General features: G+C 38.5%; 1 protein-coding gene across 12 annotated transcripts in view; it reads right to left on the reverse strand.

Annotated features, from left to right (window-relative positions):
• LTBP1 (latent transforming growth factor beta binding protein 1) overlaps nt 1-15,480 on the reverse strand; it is a 456,087-nt gene that overhangs the window by 77,219 nt on the left and 363,388 nt on the right. For all 12 annotated transcript variants that reach the window (XM_017870629.1, XM_017870628.1, XM_017870625.1 and 9 more), the window contains one exon: nt 10,995-11,120. In XM_017870629.1, coding sequence (XP_017726118.1) covers nt 10,995-11,120 — 126 coding nt within the window. The remainder of the gene's footprint in view (nt 1-10,994; nt 11,121-15,480) is intronic.

Raw genomic sequence — 15,480 nt, forward strand, 5'->3', positions numbered from 1 at the left:
AAATTCAAAACTGAGTATCTGGGACATTTTAAAGCAATATTCTGAATTAGATCGAAAAGTAGTATATATTTAATGAAACACAAAAGTGTTTTTTTTTTAACAAAAGCAAAATCTGTAGACACTATAAGTCATCTGTGATTCTCTACAGAAAGAGAATCAAAGTGTATTTCTAAATTTAAAGACATTTTCTTCCTATTTCTTTCTATTACGGGCTGACAGTGTATAAAGCAGAAAAAGTATATGAGGAAGATTTGAATTTGTTATAGAAAAGAAATACTTCTAAAATTTTTAAAGGAAAAAAAGAAAGCCCCCAAAATCCACCTTTCTACTCCTGTAGGTAGAGAATTACAGTTTACTATGATACAAGGAACAATCTTAAAAAAGTGGATTGTTTTAGCTCCACTATAAATAAATTCCACGATGTTCAGAAAAAGTTCTTTATACATTAAGGGAAAATCTTAACTTCATTTGCAAATTTCTTCTAATTACTCACAAAAGATAAATGTGAAATATACATTTTTTTATACTGTTCTAAGTTTTCAAAATGCTCTATTACTTTGTCTTTACATAATTATATATAACCATTGGATAGTCTTGGAATTAATGTAATAGTTTTATATATTTATATCTGGGATTAAGAAAAATAAATGTCTTCTAAATTTAGATCCATGCTGTACACTTTCTCTTTTCATATAGCTTTTCTTACACTAAAAGGTGCTGCCAGTGAGGACTGGGAGAAAGCCTTACACACAGGCCAAACATATCAAACCCCAGATTCATCTTTTTGACACTTAGGCCTCAGAGGCAACATAAAATCAGCCAAAAAATTCTCACTTTCTTCACTATTCTAATTTTTCTCTTTCTGTATTCAAATAGAAGGCCAAGAAAGATCAGTTATAAAACCACAGAAAATAGACAGTGTACCTCTAGAAATAACAGCGCCAATGTTCAAATGCAAACAAGCATCAGTGCTGGCTGTCAGCTTACTAGCCCTTGATACACGGAAAGACTTAAAGCTGGAACTACTTCGTGGGTGAATGGAAAAGAGTCATATGAAACTCTTAGGAAAAACAAAGGGTGAAGAATTAAAGCACATTATATATAAATGAGTTACTATACTATGTTGTATATGATTTAAAATAAATTCGGGATTTAAAAATAGAGGCCAGGCACGGTGGCTCACGCCTGTAATCTCAGCACTTTGGGAGGCCGAGGTGGATAGATTACAAGGTCAGAAGATAGAGACCATCCTGGCTAACAGAGTGAAACCCCATCCCTACTAAAAACAAAACAAAAAAAAATTAGCCGGGTATGGTGGCACAAGCCTGTAATCCCAGCTACTCGGGAGCCTGAGGCAGGAGAATCACTTGAACCTGGGAGGTGGAGATTGCAGTGAGCCAAGATCTCGGTACTGCACTCCAGCGTGGGCGACGGAAGGAGACTCCGTTTCAAAAAAAAAAAAAAAAAAAAAAAAAAGATAGAATATAGTAATCATCAATATCAGGACATGAACTTGGAAATACCACACAATTCCATTCACAAATACTTATTTAATCTGCATGTTATATATGTTGTAAGCATTCACAATACAAAAATAAAATAGTTGTTAAATGTTTCCCTCCTTTTAGATGGTCACATAGTAAGGAAACCAATGACAATATAGTCATTCCTTTTCATTGGTGGAGGATATGTTCCAAAATCCCCAGTGGATGCCTGGAACTGCAAATATTACTGAACCATATATATACTATGTTTTTTCCCCCATACATACATATATACATATATACATACATACCTATGATAAAGTTTAATTTATAAATTAGGCAGAGTAAGAATAGTAATAATAAAACAGGACAATTGTAACAATATACTGTAACAAAAGTTATGTGATTGTAGTCTCTCTAAAAATACTGTAATATTTGTAGGCTGTGGTTGACCATGGTAACTAAAATCACATGAAGTAAAACTGCAGATAAGGAAGGACTGCTATAACTAAGGTACTAGTGTAAGAAGTGCTAAAATAGTAACAACAGCTCACATTCATTGAGTATGTTCCATGGGCTACTCCATTCTCAGCAGATACTTGCCAACACACATCGACTCCATTTGGGAGCTATTATTATCCTTACTGTACAGAGGGGGAACTGAAGCACTCAAGGTTTAGTAACTTATCCAAGTTCACACAGCTTGGAAGTGCTGGAATAAGAGCTCCAGCCCATGTACCCAAACTCACCAGCATAACTTCTTAACCACTACTACACCCACTAGTTATGCAGGGTGTGCATTAGAGAATCAAGTCTTCAAAAAATAGGGAAGGCTTCACAGAAGTGTACATCACATTCAGTTTGGAGTAATCTTATTAAGAACGTTTCCTAGTAGTCCAGGATGAGCTACAGACTGTCCCTTTCTCCCTTGATTCATTTGCCAAATACATATTGTGCCCCAACTGATTATAGATGGTCTCCAACCTAGGATAGTTTCACTTAGGACTTATTGTTTGTTTGTTTGTTTGTTTTGAGATGGAGTCTTGCTCTGTCACCCAGGCTGAAATGCAATGGTGTGATCTGAGCTCACTGCAACCTCTGCCTCTCAGGCTCATGTGATTCTCCTTCCTCAGCCTCCCAAGTAGCTGGACTACAGGTGCATGCCACGTCTGGGTCATTTTCTGCATTTTTAGTAGAGATGCGGTTTCATCATGTTGGTCAGGCTGGTCTCAAACTCCCGACCTCAGGTGATCTGCCTGCCTCGGCCTCCCAAAGTGCTGGGATTACAGGGATGAGCTACCGTGCCCGGCTGATTTTTTTACTTTATGATGGTACAAGAGCAATATGCATTCAGTAGAAACTGTACTTCGTGTTCCCATACAACCATTCTGTTGTTCACTTTCAGTACAATAAATTACATGAGATATTCAACACTTTATTATAAAATTGTTTTTTTTTTTTTTTTTTTGTACTAGATGGTTTTGCCTAACTATAGGCTAGTGTAAGTGTTCTGAGCATGTTTAGAACACGCTAGAAGCAAGCTAGGCTAAGCTATAATGTTTGGTAGGTTAGGTGTACTTGATGCATTTTTGACTTTCCATTTATTTTCATGTAACCTCATATAGGTTATGAGGACATAACCCTATCACAAATTGAGTAGCGTCTGTATTCCCAATGGCATACAGAGCTGTAAAAAATACAGAAAACAATCCCTATTTCACTGGCCTTAAAGTCTAGCAATGGAGTGTGACAAACAATAAACAAGGTAAAGAAGTAGAATAAGGTGGTAAAGAAATAAAAAAGCAAAAAAAAAAAAAAAAAAAAAAAGAACAGGAAGTGAATTCATTCATTACAGGGTGAGTGAATCTGAGAAAGGATGGTCAGAAACCGGTTCACTATGGAAACAGCACTTAAAATAGGGATGACAGGAGGCAAGCGGTAACAATCTTGTACTATACTTCTGATTCGTATAATAAATTTCCTCATTCTAAGCTGTTTGTTGCAGCCAAAATCAAACCAATTAATACTTAACCTACTTACAGGTTTATTGTGAAGATTAAATGAGAAGGCAGGTGCAATGCACTTAGCATAGTGCCTGGCTTGTAATAAGAACTCAGTGAATGCTATTACACATTACTAGACACTGTTTTAGTAAAATCATGCAATCAGATATATAATGTATCTCCAGTCCACTCACAGTGGGAGACCAAGATAGTCGCTTAATATTCTATCAGATGTGTAAAAAGTAACTGTTTCCAGAATACGTGTATGAAGCATTATAGTTCAGGTCTCAAGTACAGAAATACTGCTTACAATAACCTTCCACGATCTAAAAAGAACTCGGGCTGTTGACATCAAAGGAGTCACCAAAATAGACGTAGGAAGCCCAGAGCCCAGAGCACGAGTGGATGTCAGTATAAGGTATGCAGGGTCAGCTAGCCTAGTCACAGACTTCACTTTCTGGCAGTCTTGTGCCTATTTTTTTGGCTGCAAGGAAAGTGTTTACTTCTCCTTCTATGAACAGATGATTTCCATAGCTCTGGGGTTTGAAAAGGTCAGCAGTGATTAAAAAAAAAAAAAAAGGGGGGGGCTTAGGAAGAGCTCTCAAATTTTCTGCTACTATTATGAATTTCTTTACACAAATGCTGATATATGGAAGACAATCAAGCAATGCATGGAAAATCTGCATTTCAAGTCCAAAAGCAACTCATTCCAGAAAAATTTCCGCAGCTCTCTCCCTAATGATTTAAACATCCATTTTCACTCACTTCTGCAGAAGTACATTCACAGGAAGAGTGAGTGTGAACAGTAGCTTTTATAGCTGGAAGCCACTTTATTTCTTTACCTAGAATGTTGTATGATCCTTTTTCTTTTCACACATGGAAGAGAGTGGATTCTGTTGTTAAAATTCTCTCTACTAAGAAATACTAAAATCATCATCTCTTAGTAGAGTTTTCAGTTTCAGACCCGAAGACTCCTAAAAACCTGAAAATCTTGGGCTAAGCACACCACATGTAACATATTACTGCATCAGAGTTCTTCAGCGTCCCACTTGGCTAAATCATTTTCAAAAACATTTTCTCTTTGGTGATAGATAGAAAGTTCTATATCCATGCCACAAAACCACCAACTACCTTGGGGCACTGTGCATGACTTTACGCTTTCACTCTCCCCCGTTCATAGAAAATGGGACCTAAAAGTGTGAAAACAAACCCCACGTCTGCTCCCAATTTGTTACTTTTTTGATTTGGCAATGTTGTCTTTATTACGTTTTCTGGTTCCCAATGAATACAAAATTAGCCTGAGAGTTTGAATCCATCTTCTCTCGGTTGTGATATCACTACTCTCAGGACATGTCAACAAACTGGCAATTTTTACCAGTTTCCATTTCAGATGAACGTGTAAGCAAGGAGTGATTTACAGTAAATACCCAAGAAGGTTATGGGATTAGAGTCTCTGTAGATGTTTAGCAATAGGACTTGATTCCTGAACGCTTTGGGGATACTTCGGGTATACTGTGGGAGTCAGAGTTCAGGTTAGATGTGACAAGAAGCCCCCTTCCAATCTTGCAGTGCTCAATTTTTCAATCAAATAGTAGAATTCTTTTTGAAACCTAGGAGCAGAAGCTGCTGATCCCATACTCAGTCCAGGGTATTATTTTGAAAAGTGAGAAATAATACACCATCATCATCCAAGAGAGGAAAATACAATACAGGAGTGGAATATAGAATTATTAATAAAATGAAAGGTTTTCATTTTCCTTTCCAATAAAAAAAAGGTAATGCCAAAATATGTCTGAGTTTTCAAAAGATTCTATTTTAAGAGCAGTTTTAGGTTCCCAACAAGATTACACAGAGAGTTTTCATTTATATCCTGTCTCCCTCACACCAGCCCCCAGCATCTACCACTGCCAATCTCCTGCACCAGACTGGATGGTTGTTATGACTGATGAACTCTTATATCATTATCATCCGAAGTCTATAGTTTACATCAAGTGTTTACAACTCTTGGTGTTGTACTGTATCCGATTTTTCATTCTTGCCTGGACAATAGAATTCACGTTGACAGTTGGAAGAAAGTCCTCGGCTGCCATCTCATGCTCCCTTACCTATTTATTGATGGGCTTTTATCACTTAGCCAGTAGAAGACCAGTTTGAACATGACAGGCACTTCATATGGCTTCATTTCTTCACTCAGACAGAAAATTTTAGTATTTCTTTCACTTACAGAAGCAGAATAGCCGATTCTGACCATCCCAGTTAGCATCAAAGCAGCTTCCCACTTCTTGCTCTACCCTTCAGGTCCCCCATACTGCCCCATACTGTGCTCTACCTTTTCTTTTTTATTCATAGAGTTTATCACACTTTTTTTTTTTTATTTCTGAGACAGTCTTGCTCTGTCACCAGGCTGGAGAGTAGTGGTGTGATCTTGGCTCACGGAAACCTCCACTTCCCATGTTCAAACAATTCACGTGCGTCAACCTCTTGAGTAGCTGGAATTACAGGCATGCACCACCACCACAACCAGCTAATTTTTGTATTTTTAGTAGAGACAGGGTTTCACCATGTTCACCAAGCTGGTCTGGAACTCCTAACCTCAAGTGATCCACCTGCCTCAGCCTCCCAAAGTGCTGGGATGACAGGTGTGAGCCACCGTGCCCGGCCTTTATCACACTTTCTAACATCTTAGTTATCTATTAGTTTATTGCCTCCAAGTAAGCAGGGATCTTTTGTTGTTCTTCACCGACAAGGCCCCAGTACCTAGAACAGTGGATGGCACACAGGTAGACAATAAATATCCATCAAATGAAGGAATGAAGGAGGATGCTTTCTAAAAGACAATACTTCAGGGAGTGATTTTGGCCATGGTTCGGAGGCCTAATTAGCCATGACTAACCAAGCCTGGCCAACACTGGAGGGAAAGTTGCCCAGGTCCTATAAGCTGCTGGCTGTGTGGCTGGGCTCCTTGGGGTCCCTGCTAGATGAACATGGCCGCTGTACCATGTGAACAGGATGGAGTGCACAGGGAGCCTAGAGATGTGGTGTGTGCCGATTCCACTGCAGTCACACAAGTCCTTGCTCAGCCTGGGCACACGATTGAGAGAGCACAGTTGTTCCTGGCCGCGTGCAGCAAGGAAGGAGGCATGGAAAAGAGGTGACACAAAGTCAGAGACCTGGAGGTTTTTCCCCATGGGCCATGGGACAGACATGGTGACCCCTAGGAATCTGACTACCACTAGTTTCCCTAATCTTCTCCCGCACACATTCTACTGATGATGAAGAAACCGAATCTCAAGTCAGCTTATGAATGCAATGATAAGGATTTTTTTTTCCTTTTGAGATGTAGTTTCACTCTTGTTGCCCAGGCTGGAGTGCAATGGCACAATCTCGGCTCACTGCAACCTCTGCCTCCTGGGTTCAAGTGATTCTCCTGCCTCAGCCACCTGAGTAGCTGGGATTACAGGTGCCCGCCACCATACTCAACTAATTTTGTATTTTAGTAGAGATGGGGTTCACCATATTGGCCAGGCTGGTCTCGAACTCCTGACCTCAGGTGATCCACCTGCCTTAGCCTCCCAAAGTGCTGGGATTACAGGTGTGAGCCACCGTGCGAGGCCAGATTTTGTTTTTTTTTTTTTTTTCAGAGACAGGGTCTGGCTCTGTCACCCAGGCTGGAGTACAGTGGTGAAACTATAGCTCACTGCAGCCTTGACCTCCTGGGCTCAAGCGATCCTCCCGCCTCAGTCTCTTGAGTAGCTGGGACTATAGACATAAGCCACCATGTCCAGCTAATAAAAGAAAAAAATTTTTTTGTAGAGATAGGGCCTTGCTATGTTGCCCAGGCTTGATGATGAGTATTTTTCATGTGAATTAAAATTCCACAATAAAAAAGGGTAAAAGTAAAAAAGGCAAAAGAATTATGATTTTTTGCTAAACAAATGGATACGGTCAAATGGACCATAAAACGATGAGCTGAGTGAAAGAAAAAGTTTTCTTTATTTTAATACACAAGATAAAAGCTCTGGCTATAGCATGAAAGGAAGGTGGCAGAAGGAGATAAACTATAACTGAGAGAGGAAAGGGAAGTGTAGCAGAAGTCAGTCAAAAGAGTGCTGTTCCCCTGTAATTTCCTGATGTCTAAGTCTGGGATTTTAAAAAAATATCCTGTGCATTATATTATATATGACACGTTACACTCTGCACTTATTTATATCCAGAAAGGGTAACTACGCTATGTTACAAATACATAATGTATCCTACACATACCATTGGCTTCTTTATCCCCAACTCCCCTAGTGGAATGTAGGTTTCAGGTAGGCAAGAATTGTACGTTTTACCCTCAGAACAGGGCCTGGAACCAGATAGGAACTCAATAAATATTGGTTATGTGAGTGAATAAATGATAAATAGCTGCTCACCCACCACCTACTTCCCACTTTACTTGAACTGTGAATTACACCATTCTTTATCTGATATGGGAGAACCACAGTGTTTCTCCTTCCTCTCCCAGGTATGTATCCCAGAGTACCATATACAGATTGAGTATCCCTTATCCAAAATGCTTAGGGCTAGAAGTATTTCAGATTTGGGATTTTTTTGGGGGGGGGAGGGGGGTGGTAATTTTGGAATGTGTACATTATTCTTACCTGTTGAGCATCCCTAATCCAAAAATCTAAAACCTGAAATGCTCAATGAGCATTTCCTTGGAGCATCATATCTGCACTCACAAAGTTGTAGAATTTGGAGTGCTTTAGATTTTGGATTTTCAGATTAGGAATACTCAACCTATACATGTAAGGGAAAGGAAGGAGCCAGTGGTGCCATTTTTATTTCTATAGAAGCTGCCATGCTACACTTAAGACAATTCATGTTGACAGAGTTTGCCTCTTCATTGTGGTTCACTAACTACGACCAGATGCTGACACTTCCCCAAGTCATGGGAAATCAGGGAAGGGCCCTCCTTCCTTCAGCTATGTGGGGGTTATTTAGCCCTGCATAGAGTAGGGCAGGTCAGCCCTGGTGTCAACACAGCTTCAGCTCCTCGAAGAGAAGCTCAGAAGCAAATCAGTAAATGGGCATGAGATAAGAATGCCAGCCGCTTCTCAGTGTTAATTCAAGTACTATGCACAACTGCTCCACTACTAAATTTCAATCACACATCAGCCTCACTGCTGAATCCTGATCACACGAGCTGGCTTTGTCCTGCAGCACAGCCAGAGGTAGAATCAGGACATAGCACTACTGCCATAAGTTTCAGACTGAGTCTAACAAAAGAAAATTTGGATCAATTTAGAATATTGGATTAAGCCCATAAAAAATAAAATCCATGCAGAACTTATTCCAGAAAGAGAATAACATGCATAATAATTATGGAGATTTCTAGTTACACTACCATGTATAATACCAACATAATATCCTAACTTGTATTTCATTACTTATAAAATTGTACAGTTTCTGGAGTCAAGGCAGTATGGACCAAGTGTCACAAAGAGTATACTCAATGAGTGCAGTAATTTATAAAGCATTACAAGTTTTCTAAAACCACATTTTTAAATTCAAGTCTTTGCCAAGTCAATGACCAACAAAATTAGAGCTGCAACTAAATTATAGTGATTATGTAACTCTCAAGTTGCAGAAATCTGTGTTAAAAAAGTACAGAATTAAATAGCAAGTGCAAAAGACAAAATAAATGTGAATATATTTACGTTTAGTATATTCTTTTGGAACAACAGCTTTGACTAGTGAGCACTTGAGGTCACTTATGCTTTTCTTCTGAATATAATTTTGCATGGCACAACCATCAGTAGTTATACCAGAGACCATTTTTTAGTGAAGCAAGCCTTTACCATCCATGATTTAGAGCTAAGCAAAGCAGCAAACCTGCATCTTTCTGGAGTTTAGGAATTCTGCAAATCTGTTTCATCAGTGACTCAGATGGGCTTGTACCCTATCCCTCAAGTTGAGGAATAGTGTAATCTCTGCAGAAGAATGTATGCATTCATGGAGTGTCTTTTCTAAAAGCTCTGGTCTCAAAGCCCTAAATATAAAATTAACATAAAACTTGAAGCACTGAAGCATGGATTTCTTGTAAATCTCTCATCACCCACATTATTATGATACTTTCCTCCATTTCTCAACTTCCTATCCCTTCCAAACCCCTCAATCTGTTTGCTCAATCCCACCCTGAACTCTCTCTCTCCCAATGCAAGTCAAATCTGGTGTCCATGTTTTGTCTGCTCAGCAGGAGAGTCATTTCAACAATCTTCGGCTCTTTATAAGATCCGTTTATTTCTCCCAATATAATAATTAGTTTCAGATGAACCTGGTTGCTGGCACTCGGCTTGGTTCCATTCTGGTACTAGCAAGGAGAGCAGATACTTCCTGTTGCACTAATTTTTAGAGCAAAGAATCTGGGTACTATGTTAGACCCAGAACAAAACTTTTGCAATTGACTTCTTTAAAATATAGCTGAGTTTCAATAATCTAGATTCTCAAAAGAGATCTAGAAATTACAATGATGGGAATCTTTCCAGTTTACTTTTAAAATGGTTCAGGTAAATTATTCCTCCATTTAGCAAGCTATAATAGATCATCAAGAACACAAATCTTATGAAAATAATCAGTGCTGTATTCTTGCAAACATAAAGAGGTTGTAAGTAGGAAGCCAACAGCATGATCTTAACATCTTACAACTTAATTAGCTTTTAGGAGATAATAAATATTGATAGGTAAGTAAATATACTGCCTTGGAAATAAGGATATTAGGGGGAGAATTCTAGAAGATTTGTTCGCAGTGATACAGAAAAATCAAGCAAGACATTCTTTTTTTGTTTTTTTGTTTTTTTTTTAGACGGAGTCTTCCTCTTGTCGCCCAGGCTGCAGTGCAATGGTGCAATCTCAGCTCACTGCAGCCTCTGCCTCCTGGGTTATAGCGATTCTCCTGCCTCAGCCTCCCAAGTAGCTGGGATCACAGGTACCCACCACCACGTGCAGTTAATTTTTGTATATTTAGTAGACACGAGATTTCACCACATTGGCCAGGCTGGTCTTGAACTCCTGGCCTCAAGTGATCTGCTTGCCTCGGCCTCCAAAAGTGCTGACGCGAGCCACCGTACCTGGCCACAAGGCATTTTTTATAAACAGAATGATCAAGACGATCTACATGAAGCACAACGAAAAGAGGCAGACTCCCAGGGGAAAGGGAAGTTTTCATGGTTTTCCTTTGGGTCTCTCACATGTCTCCTATCAGTCCCTGCACATTTCAACTCATTAATTCAGTACCTGTCGTGGAGCCATCTGTGGATGCTTTTATCATCATAACCTTAGGTTATCCTGTTCGTAAATCCCAGCAACCCCTGAGCTATGCTTTCAGGTATGGTTTACTTTGATGCATACGCGCTTTGAGGCTCTGAATTATGCAATACCTCTTAGTGTCTTCAAGTTTTCGTATAAGTGAAAGCAATCTCCTCTCTCATCACACAACAATACGATTTCGTATGCTTTATCTTACCTTCACACGTACGGCCATCTGCAGAGATTGAGAAACCCTGTTGGCAGACACAGTGGAAAGAGCCCTCTGTGTTTAGGCACTCCCCTTGAGGACCACAGAGCCCTGGATGTTCACATTCATTAATATCTGTAATTTAAAAGAGAGTCTTAAAAACTTGAAAAAATTTGGTTTTGTTCTCATATACTATCAAAGAGATGGTAAAGAAATCTATTCTGACATGGCTGGACATGTATTTAGTGGCACAACTATACCATTTGTCCATAAATCGAACACAGGACAAGCTGAGTTATGAGAGAGAAACTATTTAGGTTGAGTCAGGAAATAGACAAAGTACAACCATTTTTGACCTGCAAGAAAAGCAATTTCATAGGTTCAACCCAAAGCTACCCTTATTTTAGACATATAGGGGCTTGAGGAACACTCCACAACTCTGAGAGATGTTCTTTATTGGTGAGAATGCTGTGTTCTTCTTTGTCCTCTCCCATTGCCATGCACACAGCTGTTAGAGTCTGTAGTACCTTGTTACATTTCTGCCTATCCATCCCTAGGATGTGGGCTTCTTAAGGGCAAGGCTAGACATGTCTTATTTATAGTATCTGGCTCATAAATGGCACTTCACAAATGTCTGCTGAATATATAAATGAAATAGACTGTACTCTATAACTCATTGGAAATGGGTAACAGAAATAAAATACAAGTGAAAGAAGGCCTATTTATTTATTTTAGAGACAGGGTCTCACTCTATTGCCCAGGCTGCAGTGCAGTGCATGATCACGGCTCATTGCAGTCTCAAACTCCAGGGCACAAGTAATCCTCTCTCCTCAGCCTCTCGAGCAGCTGGCACTAAGGTACTGGCCCCATGCCTGGTTAATTTTTTAAATTTTTGGCAGAGATGGGGTCTCACTGTGATGCCCAGGCTGGTCTGGAACTCCTGGCCTCAAGTAATCCTCCTGTCTTGGCCTTCCAAAGTGCTGCAATTACAGAGCTACCATGAGCTATGGTACCATGAGCTACCATGCCTGGATTTTAGACCGTGAAAATTCATATTTGCATGGCTTCCGATGATGAAATCAGCGAATGAGGGCTTAGTGCAATGCCTACCACACAATGAAGGGTCAAAAAGCAGTAACTACTATTAAGAAGACTCATGAACAGATCATGCCATACACTTATGTTGTTGACTTTATGCTCAGCTTGTCCTCAGTGTAATTGTGCTCCCCATGGCCAGGGTCAAGGGCTACTTCCAAACACTGATAACCCACGGACTGTTACTGTAAGTAACATGCTCTTTTAAACCAGTTCTAATTATATTGGCTAACGGTGCCCAAGATGAAACATAAAGCACCTAGAGAAAGGTTCACCTGTTCACAATGGTTCTGATACATGCAACTGCCTAACTGTTGGTTTACTCATCTGTGTCCCTCATTACACTGATGGCTCCTTGATCAGCGATTTCACAGAAATTCATAATTGGGCATGCATAAATCAAAACACAAAACTGAACTGCATTCTGAATCTCAAATGTATCCTGCCACATTTCAGTTGAAAAGCTCTGCGTTCCTGACTCCTACTGGGTACACTGCAGGGTCTTATGAATGTTTGTCCACCACAAAATTTCTCAGTTATTTTCCTTCTCTGCTAACTGAATGGGGACTAGTGAAGGTTCTTTTAGTTAACTGGGGTCATAAAAATGATCACATGTCCTTAGCAGCAGCATTCAGGTGGCATAGCTCCACTAAGGTTGTTTTCCTATTTTCCCGAAGTCTTGTAGGCCTTCCCTTTATCTCTTACAAAAGACGTCTTCAGTACAGGAACCCACATGACTACTGCAAAGCTTAATAAGAACAGGGAAAAGGTACAGATTATATGTTCTTCCTATTGGCTACTAGAACATGCTTGGCCACTGACCCAGTGGTCTTCAACAAAGTCATCCCTTTCCCTACAGCCAGAATCTCCTGAAGCTCTTCTTTTTGACTTGTTGATCTTCCTGTGCAACAGAAATTCTGGCAATTATTGATTTAACCATCTTCCTTTATTAATCCTGAACTCTTGACCCTTCCATCTGCCTCGTAATTCAGATTATTTGGCCTGCCCATTGCTGAATAAAAATAACAAAACCAAGCAGGAATTACTCATACTTTCTTAACAACTCTCCTATTCTTGTTACTGTCACTAGTTTTTAGGTATTTCAAACAAGGTCAATGAACCATTTTCTACTTATATATTTCTCAATATGATTTTACTCTGTGAAATCTTTACTTTTTTTTTTTTTATAAAATCTCTGATATTGTCTATGTTTGTTCTCTACCTATTCGTAATAGCTTAGATTGGCCATCCTTTTTGAATTTTGACCTCCTTTTGGTCCTCAGATCCACTCTTTACATCCAACCTGCTGCCCAAGAATTACCTCTATCTGAGGAAGAAGGTGGCATGAAGTTCCACTGGCCTGGCGATCAAGCCCAGGACCTATATCCATCTTATTGATCCCCCTTCTTATTTTATACTATGTCTCAGTGTGATCCTTTAAAAAAATACCTGCTTTGCAACTTTGCATAAGGAATAACGTGCACAAAGTTTTTGCATCAAAAAAGTCACTGATTAACACAAATAATTGTCTAAAAAGTTTGATGACAGGAACTGAAGATGAATTCCTAGACTCTTTTTTTTTTTTTTTTTTTTCCGGAAAATGCTAAAAAAAAAAAACATGAATATTTGGAACTAGGGAAACATATGCATTCAATTTGGATTGTACTTATTGAGGCATTTCTAAACTATGCTGCTAGTAACTTCGAGCTGAAAGCCAGATTATATTTAAGTTGGGTTTCTTTCATGGGTCCGCGATTCCACAGAAATTCATAATTTGGCATGCGTAAATCAAAACATGAAACTGAACTGCATTCTGAATCTCAAATGTATCCTGCCACATTTCTAAAGAGACTATTAACATGGAATTTCCATACTGTTTGTATATCATCGTTAGTTTTGTGTGGGAAAGAAAATCTTAAATATGCTTCCAACTGAAAATGCCTTACTGAATATAGAAGTATTTTCAGAACATTAGGTAAGGTTTAAAGTTTATGCCTATCACACACTGTTATTCAAACATGTCCATGGTTATTAGCATTGCCATCAATTACATTTTCAGAATTTAAACAAACTCTGAAATCTACACCTCTCTACAGAATGCTGACATGATCAAGGGATTAGAGAAAAGTAGGCTACTAACTTCAGGCAGAGTGAAAGATCACAAAACTGCTCTAGTGACATAGCGAAAAGAGATAATTCAAAACAAGGTGAGTATATACGCCATCACATACAGCTTCTGATAGGAGGCGGTGGGTGATAAAACAGATTCACAGACACTACAGTACTAAGACCTACTTCAGAAATGCTTCTCATTTATTTGGATTTACATTTTTCAGACATATTAACTTATTCTGGAAAATAGGAATAAACGTGACAGAGAATGAAATCAATTTAATAATGATTGATAGTCAATAAAACCCTGTATGTTTGGAGTAGTTGCATATTTGAGAGGTGATATCAAACCACAGACACAAATTTAATATATTGAGAGAATGGAGTAGTGCAATTAATGAATCAGATAACTAAATTAGTTCCGTGTGATTGAACTCTAGAAGTTAAATTTATGCAATATGAAATCTTGGTCCATTTTTATTAAGATTTGGTTTTGCCTGTATTTGGCTAAAACAAATTGTGACGAGAAGAATTAGAAAAGAAAATATACTTTTAAGCCAAAAGCCTATAATAAAACAAGATTCAGGGTTTGTTTCCCCCCCTTTTCTTTTTTCCATCTCTTGGTATTTTTATATAAATCAAGATTCATTTTGTTAAAAGGTAATAGTCCCAAAGTGGAAATATTCTCACATATATTTATAAGTCAAATGTTCCTTCTCTTTTGCTTTAAATCCAAGCACATTTAATTTCTGCATTGGAAAAAACTGAATTTCACCTTATTGCATTAGGATGGCAAATAAATGCATGATCTCAAATGAGGTACATGGTATATTTAAACCTTGGGATTTTAAAAATATCTGTCTTGGGTACACATCAAGTGCAGGAAGGTATATATTTAAATATTGGGGTCAGTAAAGGAATTAATTTTTAAAAACCTTGTGGCAAAGGTCCATGTTTTTCATATCTCTGAAACACAGATGGGTGTGACTGGTAATATAGATACATAATTCCAGTGCCACTATCTTAGAGAATAGACACCATCTTCTCCTACGAGAATACTGTTATTTGGGACATGTGAGATGAGATATAATTTACGGCAATTCAGAATTTTTAAAAAATCATACATATTCAGTAATAGTGGGCAAAAAGTAACTCCAATGATTTTTTTTATTTATTTGTGCTTTGGGATACACTACACAGGTCCATAATGGTAGATAAACAATAAGAAAAAATAATATTTATCAGGTATCAGAAATAAAAGATAAAAGGTAAAATAAGCGTGAATTTT

Source organism: Rhinopithecus bieti, unplaced genomic scaffold, assembly GCF_001698545.2.
Source record: "Rhinopithecus bieti isolate Rb0 unplaced genomic scaffold, ASM169854v2 scaffold_5341, whole genome shotgun sequence".
Taxonomy (NCBI): domain Eukaryota; kingdom Metazoa; phylum Chordata; class Mammalia; order Primates; family Cercopithecidae; genus Rhinopithecus; species Rhinopithecus bieti.